General features: G+C 36.4%; 1 protein-coding gene across 3 annotated transcripts in view; it reads right to left on the bottom strand.

Moving 5' to 3' along the window:
- The window catches only part of Dcaf6 (DDB1 and CUL4 associated factor 6), a 107,612-nt gene that overhangs the window by 9,810 nt on the left and 79,632 nt on the right, over positions 1 to 18,170 (bottom strand). For all 3 annotated transcript variants that reach the window (XM_035445475.1, XM_027417136.2, XM_027417137.2), the window contains 4 exons: positions 13,058 to 13,173; positions 12,560 to 12,628; positions 12,024 to 12,345; positions 1,027 to 1,165 (listed from right to left, as the gene is read on the bottom strand). In XM_035445475.1, coding sequence (XP_035301366.1) covers positions 1,027 to 1,165; positions 12,024 to 12,345; positions 12,560 to 12,628; positions 13,058 to 13,173 — 646 coding nt within the window. The remainder of the gene's footprint in view (positions 1 to 1,026; positions 1,166 to 12,023; positions 12,346 to 12,559; positions 12,629 to 13,057; positions 13,174 to 18,170) is intronic.

Raw genomic sequence — 18,170 nt, 5'->3', positions numbered from 1 at the left:
GAATGATAAACTGATCTTTAGTCAAGCAAGCAGAGGAATATGGTATACTAGCTTAATAAACATACATGAAAGGACTGTAAAAAGATCTTTATACTTCAGACATTGTCTTTAAAATCATTTCCCCTGCAGTCATATGGTGCAGTTGTTGTACTTACCTACCTTGGGTTTTCATCTCTTTCTGTACTAAGACATGATCTCAGGGCCATGTGCGTGCTAGGCAAGCACTCAACCACTGAGTTATAGCCTCAGTCATCCTTTAATTAATTTCATCTCAAATTTTAATTGGCAAAATGCACAAAATACAAATTGGTTACTTCTATTAATAATGAGTATCTGTTTAAAAATGATGAAATTGTTAATACCAATGACATTACAAGGAGAGCTAATTATTTCCTCAATTCTGTTTATTTTTTACCTAGACCCTCAAGAAGGTAAAACATGATCTGAAGGTACTTTGTGGTAATACTACAGGCATATAGAGCACTTTCTAGATATGAATGGTTGATAGTAATAGCTATATTGCTGCCTTGTACTGGAATGCAGATTTGTGGGTTTCAAGCACTACAACTGATCTTGCAGATCTCCTGGTCTATCCTGACAATTTCAAAGATGACAAGTTAAAGCAAGGAGAGACAGAGTGATCAAAGCCAATTTTTAGCTGTTACTTCAAAAGGTGTTTTAATTAATTATTGTATCTGTATTTTATACTCAATCTGGATTTCATGTACAGGTTTATTTTCTCATCCCAAATAACAAAATGTGGTAAAATGAGTTTTAAAAAGTTTAATACTAAATTTCTGAGGAGAGCAAGCATAGACAATAAACAAACAAATAAAAAGCATTAGCTACAATGTTCTAAGCTAAAATAATTTTTTCTAACTCACATATATTTCTTTAGTAAGGTAGAATTTTTTGCAATATTTTACCACACTAAAAAAACAGGTTTGAATAAAATAAAAATCACCACGGGGAAAAAAACCCATGAAACTGCAATCTCATCAAAGAATCTCAATGAGCATCTGGTACCATTGTCCGGGAGTTGCGATGACCCTTATAAACCATCTTTACTAGTGGCCTTCTAATGTTCAAAGTATCCAATTCTTCCATTTCTTTCCTTTCTTTTCTCCTCCTGAAGAACTCCTGAATGCGGGCAACAGCAGAGCGTCTGTGTATTACATATTAAAACAAACAAAAGAAAAACCAAAAATATAACATTCACAGGCAACTTCTGAATAATAATGAAAAACGTCAAAATACAGTAAGTTTGTAATATACTTCAAACACATTATTTTAATAAAGCACCCCCCAAATCAAAAGCATAAGAAAGCAGACTTCATCATAGTAGTTGAGTTACTATAAAGATATTTTAGTTCAGTGATCACTTAGGAAATTGGTACTGGTTGAAAAAGTAAAATAGCATGCGACATATGAGTTTCTAAAGTACTATTTTATAAAATCAAACAGACAAAATTCATGTGCAATTTTACTTTAAACAAAACATCCTATTTGCCCCGGTTGGTGGCCTAGGCCTGGAGTCACACCCTTGGGAAGCAGACGGGGTTCAGGAACTCAAGACCAGCTCTGACTACAAAGTGGATTTTGAGGCCTGGGCTACTTGAGACTCTGTCTCAAAGGAAACAAAAAATAATGTCCTGTTCTTTTCACAAATGCCATAAAGAGAACCCTAAAGAAACTAAGAGTAACATGTAACAGTGGTAACTAATATTCTGACATAGTTTAAAGATGTTCCAAGGGCAAACTAGTCAAGAGGAGACTAAATATCAGTAAGATAAAATGAAGACCTTCAAATAGTGTCTTCTTTTATATGGCTCACACCCCAGGAGAAATTTACAGTTAATGAGGTGAATTCCATTCTCTCTACACAGGGGCTTGTGGCAGTAGTAGCTACTCAAGAACAAAGTACTCTTTTTAAGGTTGATTTTATTATTAAGGGAAAGCTCTCCTGACACCCAATATTACCTAATTCTGAAGCTTTCATCTGTCACTTAAAACATCACATTTTGACATAAAATAGAAAGTAGGTAAGACCTAAAACTACAAATTTGTAAGAAAAACAGATGATAGTCTCATCAATAAACAAGCGTCTCTATGTTTATCAGATTGAAAATATTTTTATGTCTCTGGATGTGGCAAGAGTTTGGAGAAAGGCCTAGCTCGATGCAGTCTTCAAACAGAACAAGCTGACCTCAGCAGCAACATCCCGGAGGAGGCAGCATCATCAGATATCCACAAGTCTCCCGAGCCCCACTTATCATTTCTCTACCCTCAAAGAAAACTTTTCTGACCTCTAATATCATGGTTTTATTTTTGGGTTTTAATTCAATGGAATTTTAATTCAACAGGCGTCCATTTATTGAGCTTGTGTGCTCTGGCATGTGTGTGGCAGTCAGAGGACAAGCATAGCTGTTGCTCCTTGTCTGACAGTTCTCTTTTACTGTACAGTGTTGCTAGCTGACCCAGGAGCTTGCATGGACTACCCTGTCTTTAATTCCCATCTCAAGGAAGGAGCATTGGGATCACAGACACATAGTCACCCATGCTGTTGTATTGGCTGAAGTTCACTTATCATCTTCCCTGCAAAGTACTGCTTTGCATAAGTATACTTTATTTATTGCGTTGTTTAGTTTCTGATGACTGGAACTGGGCATATCTTTTGGTGAATATATACACATGTTCATGTTGGGTATTTCCTACGAGTGAATGCTGCACTATAGTATGTGTACAAGGTTCATCAACAGTAAACAGTAAACAGTCCCAGTCTGGGACATGATTGCACAGACTCATACTCCTACCAGCAGTATATTGGCGTTCCAGAGCATAATATTTTTGAAAATATAATATCAGATTTAAAATATGTATAAAACTTTGACTTGGCAATTTTCCGTATTAAAAAAGTCTTGGAGAAGCTAGGACCTGGTGCATACCTTTAATCCCAACATTTGGGAGGCAGAGGCAGAAGGATCTATGTGAGTCTGAGGCCAACACGGTCTATAGAGAGAGTTTGAGGATAGACAGGGCTACACAGAGAAAACCTGTCTCAAAAAAAGTCTTGTAGAAAACTAAAAATACAAATCTATACTTTGTAACTGGCAAAGACAGAAACAAATTTATGTACTCATAGAAAGGGGGTTGGAAACAGCAAATTGTTAGTGAGAATTTTTAACAATAACATTACAATTTTGTATTTCCATTTAAAAATATTTTGTTTTTATAAAAATTGGTATACTCCAAGACATTCAGGGAAACTAAAAAGCATTCACAAAACTGCTCTACAGCTGTGGGAGTTCAGTAGGTGAGTCCTCAACTAGCATGCTTATTGAAGGGCTAAAGCAGCACACATGAAATTAACTGATCCAAACTTTCAAAGCACTAACAAATAGTATCAGTTCTTATTCTGTTTGGGAGAAACACTTAAAAGATTGAGGAAAACAACAAAAACATGGTAACTCAGCAGAGTGACACTGTGTCTGATTAAGCCAAGCCCCATTCAAGACAGAACTGTTACCACAGTAAGACAGAAAGGAGCAGTGGGAACCTTTGATAAGCTCTCACAGTAACCCCAGCAACACATGGGTGGGACATTCTTCCCACACTCAGGGGTAATGTGTGATACCTAATACCACTAGTACATTGTTAGCTGGTGCAGTAAGGAAAAAGTGGAGGAGAAAGAAATATTTGTAGATCATCTAATTTCTACATTTAAAAAATGAAAATAACCTACAGACTAATTAACAGAAATACTAGAAAAGTGATGTGGCTGGAAATACAATTAGGATACAAGTCAACTGCATTGCTTTTTTTCTTTTTCTTTTCTTTTTCTTTTTCTTTTTTTTTTTTTTTTTTTTTTTTTGAGACAGGGTTTCTCTGTACAGCTTTGTAGACCAGGCTGGCCTCAAACTCACAGAGATCTGCCTCCCTCTCCCTCCCGGTTGCTAGGATTAAAGGCCTATGCCACCATTGCCCGGCCTCAACTGCATTTCTAAAAATCAGCAATATACAGTTAGCATAAAAATATAAACAATCACATCTGTTACAGAAACTAAAATTAAAATTCCTATCAAAGATTTGTAAAATTTCTTCGTACAAAATGTCACTGTGTGTGTCTGTGTGTGTCCAGCTGTGCCTATTCTCTCTAGAGTCTCCTTCAACCATGCACACCTTATTGTTTCAGATAAGGTCTCTCGCTGAAATTGAAGCTAGACTGGTGAACCCCTGGGATTCACCCACCCATATGCTATGGTTACAGATGTGTGCCACTGCAACCCAACTTTTATGTACACGCTGGGAATCCAAACTCAGGTCCCCCATGCTTGCAGAGCAAGCACTTCACCCACTGAGTCATCTCCCCAGCCACCGATACATAAGAAAAACAAACAAAAAAACACCACATTCATTATATTCACCTTTCAACTGAAATTCATGTGTTTACCACAACTATGATCATCATCTGAGGATATATGTGTGGGACTTGCAAGTTGCTTATAAAACAAACTGTAGGTCCAGGACAAAGGTAGTGCATGCCTGTAGTCCCAGCTATTGTGGAGGACGAGGCAAGAGGATATTTGCTTGAGCTATGCTCACAGGGTACCCAGCATCAAAATGGTAACCTAAATGCAGGCGATCACCAAGTTGTGGGACTGTGTCCACTCCAGCCTGGCCAATCTGTCAAGAAAGTGCGTTGAATGAAGGAGGCTGGAGGGATGGAGTGGGGATTATTGAACAGACTGAGAGACAGGTAGGGTGAGTTCACAGGAGAAAAAGAGCAGAGGACAACTACCATTTTATTTATTATTCAAAGAAACAGGGAATATGCCATGTAGCATTTGTAATACAGTAATGCATATTTATAAAATGCAACACATTCCCTTGTGAGAACTGTCATACCTGTGATAATATATTTCTAATTTATTTCAGCAGAAGTTTTTATAAGAGGGTAATAGAGCAGCTGTGTGTAGGAGACCTCAGGAAAACAGTGTCTTATAATTAGAACTTTACATAGGAAATCTCTACATGCAGTCTGAGGTGGAGGAGTCTTACTTGACTCACTCGGGGGAGGTATGGTGACATTCTCTTTCCGTTTTTTTTTTTTTTTTTTTTTTTTTCCCCCCGAGACAGGGTTTCTCTGTGGCTTTGGAGGCTGTCCTGGAACTAGCTCTTGTAGACCAGGCTGGTCTCGAACTCACAGAGATCCACCCAGCTTCTGCCTCCCGAGTGCTGGGATTAAAGGCGTGTGCCACCAACGCCTGGCTGACATTCCCTTTTCAACATCATTCTTTTTCACATTGTTTACTTCCAGGTTTTAGCCTTTGGAAGACTCATTTAAAGCAACATGTTACTTTTTTAGTTGCAATCTTCATTTTAAAAGCAGAAACCAGCTTTGAGTACCTGGGATAAAGTTTAGTAAGTTAAAAACATCAAAAAGCCCTGAAATAAATTCCATTTTGGTGTCATTAAATTAAAAAGTGATAGCCAGCAGTAGAATCACTTGCAAAATTATTACTTTAAATATACTTTGATGTCAAAACAGCCTCCACACACCAGCATAAAAATAAAAATGAGAGCCTGTGAGATGGCTTAGCTGGTGACCTAGATCTCTTGGACCCTCATAAAGGTGGAAGGAGAAAAGGGGGGCTCCACAAAGTTGTCCTCTGACTGCCACACTCACAATGCATCATGTGTGCCTGCAAATATACATATAATAATAGTAATAAAATTTTTTTCAAAAAGCAAAAATGAATTAAAACTTACTTCAAGATCCTGAGGATGGCTTTTAATGGGAAATTAGTATAGATTTATGTTAATTTTTGGCTTATTTCTCTATTCTGTATAGGAAACCATCTATTTTTACAATCTGATCATTACTAAATATTTTATGTACTACTTTTAGAAACTGATAATACCAGAAAAACATGCCACTTCTTAGTTTGGCTAATTTTTTCGGTAAGCCAGGCTTGGATAGATGACCAATAGAATTCTACTAAAAACTGTGTGCTACTGATCAATTAGAGATATATTTAAGGGTTCTATATCAACATGGTATGTAATATTCCTAAATTATTTAGCTACTTATAAGAAAATGGCATTAAAAATCAGAATCTTAAAAACTAGCACAGAATTAGATTTGAAGAAAATGTACATATGAATAACAAAACTGCTAACTATGCCAGTCAAGTTAAAAAAGAAAACCATAAATTGCATTCATGAACCATCAAAGTCAGTAGCTGCCATTTGAAGGGCCCCATTTTAGACGACAGCTACTTGTCACCACACTTGGTGAATGCAGTTACATCTGCACACAGGAAATGTCTTTTCATTCTACTCCCATGCAGCACATGCAGGTAAATACAGTTTGTGAAAAGCACCCTGTTTCCAATGATTAGCACTTATGAGTTCAGTAAGGTCAAAGGACGTTATTAACTGTTAATAGGAAAGGTGGTTAGCGGTGGAAAAGAGGACCTGGTAAATCCATCAAAAAGAAGAAATTAAGGAGCACTCTGAATTACCTCATTATTCTATCACCTACTGTTGTTCCTCTGATATTAAATCTAGTGAAGGGAACACAATAACTAAAGTCACTTAGGAAGATTTCAAAGAACCAAATATGTAAAGCATTATAGTCACCACATTAGTCATCAATCATCTCAATCTAAAGAACTTTTGTTTCTCTTTGTGATCATCCACGAAGTAAGGAATGTCACCCAGAGAAATGTGCAGGAAGAAATCAAGGAAACAGATCCACTCACTGAATTAAGACTGCACTGAATCTTTTCCCTTTTCAGTAAGTCAGCCCTAATCCTGCCATAGTGTGGGGAAGTGCAGGACTTACTTTGAACACCTCCAGTTGCAGAACCTCAAGACTGACCTGCACGTTGGGAAATAAACATTGAAGCTGACTCATTTGTCCTAACCACAAAACAGGAACAAGCGAACCGAGTACCAGGGCTTTTAACTCCCTAGGAACCCTAGTTTTTCTCTTTGATGATTTCCTCTGCAATTTTCTTTAATAAAGCAAGTGGAGTCATTAAATGAGTCAGTTATAATGAGTGAAGAAATGCTGGCATATTTATAGTACAAAGAATTCTGGCTCCACAGAGTCCAGGAAGGCTGGATGGACTAAAATGTCAATGCAAATGATATGTACTTTAAAAATAGTGAAGCAATAGGGGACTAATACTTTAAATCTTTAGAAAAACTCATTAGAAGTATATTTTCAGTGCACTAAGTAAGGACTTCACAAAGTTTCACTTGCTTGTCTTTTTTCAGAGTAATTTTATTTTCTTCTTTGATTTAGGAAGAAAGAAAAAAAAAAGTCATCATTCCATTTACTCCATGATGGAGCTGGCACTGTGAGAACAGCTTACATGAAAATTACCTAAGAAAAGGCTTGTCAGGTGTGGTGCTGCATGCCTTTAATCCCAGCACTCTGGAGGCAGGAGTGGAGTTCGAGGCCAGCCAGGGCTGGCTACACAATGAGATCCTGTCTTCAAAACAAACGCCAGGAACTCTATCATTCCCAGGGTACATTCTGATATTCACAAATCTAGCATGTAAAATTAGTGGAGGAATAAACATACCAATTTTACTTGTTTGTAATACAACCATTAGTGAACACAATGTATTTTTTATCAGTTTATTTTCTATTTAATGGTTTATGCTTTTATCCTAAACAAAGAGGATCTATTTTTTTTAAATTTTGGATTTCTGCCAGTAAAGACATTATAATAGAGTTGGGTTCTCTCTGTGACTATTTGTTATAAAGCAGGCATTAGCAAATGCTTTTATGCTAACTCTTGGTCAGCTGTTTCTTATGACCTTTAAGCTAAGGACAGTTTTCTCATTTTTAAATGGTTACATTTTAAATAGTTATGTAAGTGCCTATGCAATAGTTTCCACTTTACCTCCTGGCCAGCAAAGGCTAAAATATTTATTATCTTGCCCTTTGGGGGAAAAGTCTGAATACCTCTATGTGTTTTTATAAAGTGTTTTTATAAAGCCTTGCTGTTAGAGAAGACCATTATACATTTAAAATATCTATGTTGCTGCTATGGCCTTTACTTTCCGAGGGATTGCCTTTTCATGCTTCATTTTAGCCCCCAAATGCAAATCTGCTTAATATTTGACAAAACTTTAAGAATGCCAATAGTCAAGTTTGGTGGCCCATGCTTGTAATCTCACCCTGGAGGTGGGAGCAGGAGGGTCAGGAATTAAAAGCCACCTTCAAATCCACAGCAACTTCACAATGCAGAAAGAATGCATTATGGAAGTCACTGCTCTGCAGTGCAAGGGCTGCTTTCGTATCTTAAATATATGAAACTTTTAAGGTTTCATTTAAAAGTTTAAATTTAGGAAACAATAAAAGTAAAAATTAAAATTGAAGCAAAATGATGACATATACTAGTTTTTTGTATAAATTAAAGTAAAAATTTAACTAACTACATATTCAACTGTTTAACTACTTGACTTTTATCATACTAATTGTGAGAACCATTTCTCTACCCTAACTAAATCAATTGACTGGGTGTTTTAAAATTTCATTTAAGATTTATTTATTATATATACAGTGTTCTGCCTGAATGTGTGCCTGCATGCCAGAAAAGGGCACCAGATTTCATTACAGACAGTTGTGAGCTGCCATATGGTTGCTGGGAATTGAATTGAGGACCTCTGAAAGAGCAGCCAGTGCTCTTAATCTCTGAGCCATCTCTCCAGATCACACTGGGCTTTTTAAATGGCAACAACAACAACAACAAAAATGTTCTGGGGCACAGTGAGGACACATTGCACTTCTAGACTGGGCCTGCTATGGTAAAATGGTAGCAGAGTGAACTCCAAGATTTGCATTGTTAGTTGGGTGTTTCATCAATGTATAGTATGTACATTGCCTCTTCAGAGACAGAAAGTAGTCTAAATATTGCTATTTTGCAAGACAGTAAATGATTTGTGTCCTTACAAGTAAAATTTCTTAAAATTGGCTCCTTTTAATATATAAGTCAACCTATTTATCTCCAAATTTAGAAGCAACAAACTAGGCCTGAGGCCGATGGCCATGGCAGCAGCCTCAGGATGAAGCAGAGGGCAGACATAGCAGGTGGCACATTCTTTAACTACACAGCAAGGAAGCTAGACACCACACAAAGACCAGAGGAAAGAGGGGTTTTTTGTTTGTTTGTTTTTTTTTTTTTTTAAATCACTTTCCAGCTTTCGGTGAAGAGCTAGGAGAGGCTAGATTCGGTGCCTCTTGCCTGCAATACCACCACTTCAGAGGCTAAAGCAGAAGGATTACATTGAATTCAAGACCTCTGAACTACAAAATGATGCAACAAAAAGTATATTCAAACAAAGAAACAAAACAACAATAACAAAAAACCTAAGAAAAGACAAAGCAAATCTCAAGGGAAATGGCTATAATGCTGAAAGAGCACTACAATGGCATTAGCATCACCTCAGTTGGGTATGTTTGCACATGTGACATTTTACTTGTTTCAGATACTTAGTTTTCTGTTGCTTTGAATGGCTTGTATACGTTCTTCAATAAATTAATAAGCTTCCTGAAAATTAAGAATTTTATTATTATTTCTGTTACTAGTCTATAAATTTATGTCCTATAAAAGCTAGTAATATACAGGCCAAACTAAGGAAGGAGACTGACTATATAGATTATTAAATGATATCCAGTGTTTAAAGGTTTAAAATCTGGATTTAATCATAACAGCTGAATTTAAGCTCATGTATGAAGAGGAGGCAGTTCTAAGCTGTTACCCATAACTATCAATCTTCAACACCTGAGTTTTCCAGGTTAATCAAGTTACCAGGTACCAACTTTGTGGCAGATGAAATTTTTGGAGAATGAGAAATCATTTAAATATTGTAAAAATGGTAATGCTTTAGAAACCATCAGTTTGATTGTCGACTTGTGCTATGCTTGGTAACTTTACCTGTATACATTAAGTATTAATGGCCTTTTAAGGAATAGGACTTTGCCAAAAATATATACAAAGAGTGCTAGGCCAGGGATTGGTAGAACATGCCTGTGACCTCAGCACTTGGATTGAGAGCTCAAGGTCAGTCTGACTTACAGAGCCAGCTAGGGCTAACAACAACACTCTATTTCAAAACAAAACAACTGAACAATCAAAAACCATGGGAGGTTGATGATTAACAGGTAGAAGGTATTTTTATTAATCTCTAAGCACAAATATAAGGAAAGATTGTTTGAACAGTGCCCTAGCAAAGTAAATATTTTCCAGAGCTGAGGGAAGGAACACCCCCTTCCATGGATAGCAGAGACGGCTTTACTGAGCTGAAAGCTGCCCTTTTTTTAAATACCTTTATTACTCCTTAGAGGCATTCCTTTTTTTCCTTTTGCCTTGTAAGAGGGTCTAAACTGTTTAGGTTAGACCTCAAACAATTTTCCTGCCTCAGCCTCCAAGCAGCTAAAATTACAGGCATGCATTACTTCTGCTGGCTGAGTCAATCTTACTGTAATTGCTTTTCAGGGTTACGGAAAATATATTGGGTGTTTAAGACATGTTCCAGAATTTTCAATGTGACTGACTCATTTTTAATTTGTACAATAATTTTAGATAATCATAACCCCATTTTATATATGAAGGAAACTGAGCATTTGAATCAATAAGCACCATATTTGTGAAAACATTGTGTGGTGAATGTACATTCAAACCCAAATTATGATGCCTTTATTTATACAGCACTGCTAATGTTTTGTTTTTGATTTTTGAATGTATTTCATTCTATAGCCAAGCTGGCCTTACACTCACAGCAATTCTTCTGCCTCAGCCTTCCAAGTACTCAGGTTGCAGGCTAGATCGTAATTTTGAATGGTATACTAATCTTATATATATGTGTAATATGTAATTGTGTTAATTATGTCAGAAATGTAAACTGAATGTTTGATAAGCAAAAGCCTATTTGACACACGAATATTTGAAATGGTCTAAACAGAACTTCACTCCTGTGTGAATTAGGACTTTAACGATAAAACTGGATTTTCTGGAACAATGAGGTAAGATGGTACTAATCACACAGATAATTTCCCGTGTATATGGGATGCAACACACTATCCTTACTTGGATTCCAGAGAGTGAACAGGGCCCTCCCATATGGTAGAAAGTGAGTGCTATTCCTACCTCTTTCCTTTTACTTCTTATTTTGTGACAGTCTCACTAAGCTTCACCACAGACCTTGAACTATTGTTCCTCTTGTTACAACCTCCCAAGTAGCTGTGACTACAGGCCTGTACCACCAGGCCTGGTTATCTTAAAAGATTACAGGCATTTTACCACCTAAAATAAAATGTTTCATTCTGTTAATATAAAATCAAAAATTGCAAAAAATATATATTAACAATTCAATTTTCTATTATTGCTACAATATTTATTATGCATTGCACCTTTTCATTTTCTTAACTGAGTCATTCATTACAATATTAGAAAACAGAAAAAAACATAGTGTTCCCCAAAAGAGAACTAGCACACTATCAGGGACAATAAAAAAGAAAAAAGTAACATTAAAATAAAAACAGCCTTAGTGGTGCATAGGGAGGCAGAGACAGGTGGATCTCTGTGAGTTTGAGGCCGGCCTCATTTACAGATACCAAATTCAAGGCCAGTCTGATATACATATCAAGGCCCCCAATTCAATATCAAACAAGCAAAAACAATAGCCATAATCTTTACAGGACAATCAGACAACTAATGTAACCTTAACTTCATAAACATCCTGGTGGTCATTCTCAACATTCCCTCTCTTCATCCGAAAATTGAGGCGCAAGCCTCAGTGGCAGAGATACTGAGCAAAGACACTTTCTATTCACTTCTTCATACAGTTTGCTCAAAGAATATGTGGCATCATATATGTGTCATATATGATTGTGACACTTCCTGATGAAACAACCGTAAAAATGAAGAGCCTCTCATTTGACTTCAAATACGCTCTGGTGAGTTACATCTTCTATAGTCTATGCTAATTTAAGACATACCAACCTATCACCAGGTCCTGCCCGATATCTTGCACCGGGGATCAGGACTGGGTCATCATCACTGTCATCTGTGTCCTGGAGAGCAGAGTCCCTGGTTGATGTGTCTTCGTGAGCTGAAGGCCCAATGGCTTCTGTCTGGGATGGGAGTTCAGGATTGGTGCTAGCATGACTTGTAGCGTCCCCAGTGCTAGTTGGCTCGGAAACCTCCTTGCCTGTTTCGGGCAATGTGCCTTCTTCTGGAACCCCACAAGGGCTATCAAGACTTGGATTACTCCTTTCTCCTGAGTTAGGATCCAATGGCTCAGTGGGGAAGGTATCAGATTGTGCTGTCAGAAAACAAAATCTTGCATAAGTTAGTCATGTGTTCACCACTGCATACTTAGGAGCTAACATGTTCCACTATGAAGTCTGATACTCTTACAAGAGAAGAAAACAGCACAGCCATCATTTGGAAGTGACCTTTGTCTCTGGAGACATTGACACAGATAAAGGCTGTTTAGTTTTGTATATGAGTCAATTTCCTAAAGACAGACAACTCACCTATATCTATCTGGTTTTGAGTGAGGTTTTCTGAAAATGTTCCTTTTTCTGATAGTTCTTCAGGAGCTCCTAGAATTAAACAAAATTCATTAAATCTAGTTTTTTTTTTTAAAGAAAAAGAACATAATACCCCAACATTCTTTTAAATAAATGGCTTTTACTTCTATCTGGGTCACAGAAATTTAAACATTCAAATAAAATCTCACCCAGGGCTCCACAAAAAAGTCTCACAGGGTAAAGGCACTAGTTAAGACCTGAGTTTGATCCCTAGGACCCAAGTAAAGGTGGAAGGAGGGAGCTGATGTCACAAAGCTGTCCTCTGACCTCCACAGGCATGGATCACATGCAATAAATTTTAACAATAAAGCAAAACTCACTCTACAAAGAACAAACAAAAGTGAACCATTGTTGGGGAATAGAAAAAAATAGGTGAATATTCAGCACTGAGGTTTCTTATAAGAAAAAAAAAAAAAAACATCATCAACAAAATAACCTAACTTGTTTCGCTGTCTCCTTCAGGTGCTTGCATAGAGCTCTGTGGAGCCAAGGGGTCCTCCTGACCCTCAGATTTGCAATGGCTCCCATTTCCTCTGGAACTTGAGGCAGTATTGCTCCTAGATCACAAGAAGATAAGTGATTCTACCAAAAGTTAACAGAAGGATTTTGATGTAACTTTTATATTTTACAACTCAAAAATAAATTAGAAAATTTAGAACACAAGACCTTGAAAAGCCATTAAAAAAAAAAACATGACTTCCAGCACACTTCATCTTAGAAAGATTTTTAAACGAAAGCCCTTTAAGTCACTATTTTGATGCTTCTGTTGCCTGCTACACATTTCTACATGTCCCTTAATGAGGCTCTGTGTGTGTGTGTGTGTGTGTGTGTGTGTGTGTGTGTGTGTGTGTGTGTGTGTGTGTTTGTGTGTCTGTGTGTGTGTTTACTGAGCATTACAGTTTTGTAAAAAGAGATTGTTTTTTCTATTTCAGTTTTAATACCCACCTGATGATGGCCATAATCCCATTTGCATTTCTGGCTATAGTACAATATGAGACCCATTCAAATAGTAATTTGCAGTAAGTATTCCATAAGAAGTCATGGCACATGTGTAAGGAGAGGGTTGATAAGGAAAGAGGATGATGTATAACAATCTGAGATTAAAATCAAATTTAGAGCCAGTAAGATGGCTTAGTGGGTGAGGTTCTTGTTGCCAATCCTGATGGCTTGAGCCCACTGGAGGTAGGAGAGAGACAATTCTCCCGAGGTGTTTTTGGCTCCCACATCCATGCCATGATGCACACCTATACATACATACACATGCAGAAAGCAAATAAATGCAAAAAGACAAATTGCTAGGGACTTTTTGCCAAGATTTTGTAAAATTCCTTTTAAGCAAATTACAAAAGTCAATTTCATATTTTTAAAGTATAGATAAACACATTGTTTTAAACAATAATATATATCTACATGGGTATATATGCAGAAAGTCAGGAGGGTTGTGAACCAGCCTAAAGTGTCATCTCAACAGGATTATTTCAGTTAAAGATTTTTAAAAAAAATTTTTATTAGTTCAAATTAGGAACAAGCTTGTTTCACATGTCAATCCCTTCTCCCTCTCCCTCCCTTCACCCCCACTTTTCCTCTCCCACCCCCAACCTACCCACCACCCCATCCACCCTCCACTCCCCAGGCAGGGTAGGGCCCTCAATGGGGGCTCCGTAAAGTCCACCACATCATCCTGGGCTGGGCTTAGGCCCTTCCCCATGTGCTCAGGGCAAGATTGTAACCCTTCAAGTGGGATGGGCTCTCAAAGTCCCTTCTTACACCAGGGAAAAATACTAATCTACTACCAGAGGCCCCCTGGAGTGCAGAGGCCTCCTCATTGACATCCATGTTCAGGGGTCTGGATCAGTCCTGTCAGTTAAATATTTTATGCTGTTTCTTTTTTCTTTTTTTTTTTTGTAAAGAACATGTGTTTCTTTCTTCCTTCCTTATTTTTAATATATGGTTATTTTGGCTGCATGTATGACTGTGTACCACGTGGGTGTCTGGTGTGTGAAGCAACCATCTGATCCTCTGCATGTGGAGTTACAGACGGTTGGGAACCACCATACAAGTGCTGGGAACCAAACCCAGGTCCTCTGGAAAAACAGAGGACCTGTTGTTCTTAACTGATGAGCTATCTTTCAGGCCCCATGAATATCTTTTTAACCAGGGTAGAATACAAAGCCACTGTGGTAAATAAAACCAAATATGATACAATTTTTTCCTTACTGAGAAAGCTATGATACAGACATAAATAAAATGCTAGAGTACAATAGTTATGATGATTAAAACATTCTGATACTAACATAGGAAAAGAGCCACTACTGCAAAAGACACGCTACTTAAGTAGACACACTCAACATAGCTGCTATGGCATTCTAAATCGCAGTAAAATGAGAAGACTGCACAATCAACAGTACTGTGACAAAGGAACAGCCATGGGAAAGCTAACACTATAACTCAGCATCACATTTGCTAGAAAAACAATTCCACAATTAGTACATAGACATTTTTACTATAAAACTATACAAAACACAAAAGTAACATGAGAGAAGGTATTCCATAACTCTGGGAAGAACAAGATTACAGGCAGAAACCTTACAGCAAAATCACTGTAAGTAAACCGAAAAACAAACACCAAACCTGGAAAGCACCACAACAGATGTAAACAAACAAACAAACAAACAAACAAACAAAAAAAACACTATCACCCTCACCTGGTTCTGCAACTGCTCTCATAAGCCAACAGGAAAGGATGAAGACCACAGTAGAATAACAATTTATAAAAGATTATTGCTATAGTTATATGGGACTTATCATATACAAAATGTGCTAAGTTTAAGGTACATTCTCTGCAAAATCCCATTAAATCTTTACAACAAACCTTAGAAATAAGTTCTTTTTAAAAATGGCCATTTCCACTTTAAAAAACTGGGATTTGGAGAATTCCTCAGGCTGTCAAGTTAAGAGTCCAACTTTGTAGTGTACTCTACTACCTCATCTGTCTTTAAAGATACGAAAAATAAAAAGCAATACACATACTGAAATAAAGAAAACATGCATAGTTTTTAATGTTCTGCTTTATTTTCAACAATGTATATTGAATATTTTAAAAATAAAATGGTAATATTTGACCAACTAATAAATGACAATATAATTTATGGTCATTTTAAGAGAAATTAGCATTCAAGAAAAATAGAATAAAACTTAGGATTATCTGAATGCATCCTTCCTTAAGAAGGCAGTCTTGTATAGAAAGATGAGAGTAGAAGAGATAGGGACTAAATAATAAATATGAGAACCTTGTGTTAAATTATATATTATGGATCAGGGCCACAGACATCATGTTTTAAAATGTAATAGTAAAACACTTGGGGTCATTAAGAAATCCCATTGACTTAATCTTAAATCTGATTCTTTACAATCTCTACTGCTCCCATTCTCGCACAAGCCATAGCTACTTCTTACTCTGCTTATGGCTACAGTCTTTATCTAGCATCTATAGTGCAACATGAACACAAAAACCAAATGTCTTTTATGTTTTTTAAACAGCCTCATCCTTGTCCTGGCTGTCCTTATCTGTTACTTGTGTCTCTCCTCACTGTGTGTCACATACACCAGCTTCCTAAAAGATCCCTCAACATGACTGCTTTGCTCCAACATTACACAGGATGTCTCTCTGCCTCAAACTACTTCTCCTACATGCATGCCATCTTCTCACTAGGTTTCCAGATTGTCCTTACCTGCTCTATTTTCTTCCACAGAACTTAGTGCCTTCCAAATGCTATACTGTATACTTATTTATTGTAATTATTGTCCACTTCCTCCACCTAGATTGCAAGTTCCAGAGGGCACAGATTTTTTTAGAAACTATTTTTCTTAAGCATTTCCAATGTCTAGAATAATCCTTGGCACATAGAAGGTCTTCAATAACATTTGAAATCCTATTTAATCAGGCTTTACTGTAAAATACATTCAAACATAAACACACATGTAGGCCAGTGAACTGAATAATCACATATTAATCAATCACAAACATATAATTATGTATTAATAATATATTAACATGTGATATATTATTTGTACATAATATACTTTATAACAGCATATGATATATTTACAAAAATTTAATATATTAACATGACTTAATATATTAATGATAGATAATTATAAGTGATTATAAATAACTGACATAATTATATAATACTTTATATAATTATGCCAGCATATAACTATATGTTTATAAGTATCATATTGTCAACAAACATTCATAAATTGCTAACCACATAAGGTTAAATAAAAACATTTGGATAACAATCAATCAAAAGGCCTCTAAACAGTGGGAAAGATAATGTTTACATAAATTGATTTCTTAAATGTAAAAATCAGGTAAATATATGAATAAAATCAGAAAATGTTATTAAAGACAACATATAAAGTATTAAATGAGTATAAAAGTCCAACCTTTCTAATAATAAAATAACAAGTAAAATTATTTAAAAATCATGATTAAAGAAATAAATACTTTTTGGTTGTGAGCCTAGCCTTTAACAGCTGAGCCATTTCTAAATTAAATAAATTAAAAAATGCATTGAACAGAAGAGTAAAATATGTTTGTTCATACACTAACTGAAATGTAGAAAGAGAAAGCCCTTTAAAAATAAACTGGCAACATCTTTTGATCTAAATGTAGTTCATCTCTGGAAATATATATCACAGATATGATGCTGAAGGTAGGAAAAGTTTTAAAAGGAAGACTTTCCCTTAATGGGTTAAAATGATGTTCATTTTCCAATTAAAAGGGAATAAATAAGTAATCTATAACAGCCTTACTGGATGGACTAGTAAAATAACAATTAGTACAAGTAACTAAAGGAAAATAATGTTTAGTTACAGTTAATAATGCTTACTATAAAGTTAAGTTTAACAAACACAGAATGGAGTATATTCAGCATAATTAAAATTATGTTCTAAGGCTGGAGAGATGGCTCAGAGGTTAAGAGCACTGACTGCTTTTCCAGAGGTCCTGAGTTTAATTCCCAGCATCCACATGGTGGCTCACAACCATCTGTAATGGAATCTGGTGCCCTCTTCTGGTGTACAGATATACATGGAAGCAGAATGTTGTATACATAATAAATAAATAAAATCTTTTAAAAAAATATCAGAAAAGAGAGAACAAAGACTAAAATATTTTAAACTAATTAATGTAGGTGACTATATTATTGCTTGTACTTTCTATCAGAACAAACATCCCAGGATGACAAACACAATTTGCTAAATTTTTAGAAATGTAAATTCTTAGGCCTGGCTCATAGCTAATCAGCTGGTGGAATCTGTTGATCTGTAGGGTTTTCTGAGTTTGATTTGTGTGTGTATGTGTATACAAACACATACACACATGCCAAAGGGAGATGCTGGGGGGTCTTCCACTATTGCTCTCCACCTATGGCCTTGAGACTGTCCCTTGGTGAGCTCCAGGGATCGCCAGTCTGCCTCCTAGTGCTAGGGCTACAGGTATATACAGGTATGTGAAGCCATGCTCAGCTTTTTTACATGGCTGCTT

The sequence above is a fragment of the Cricetulus griseus genome, chromosome 5 (genome assembly GCF_003668045.3).
Source record: "Cricetulus griseus strain 17A/GY chromosome 5, alternate assembly CriGri-PICRH-1.0, whole genome shotgun sequence".
NCBI lineage: Eukaryota > Metazoa > Chordata > Mammalia > Rodentia > Cricetidae > Cricetulus > Cricetulus griseus.
Note: the sequence above shows the minus strand (reverse complement) of the source record. Positions and strands in the feature narration are given on the sequence as shown.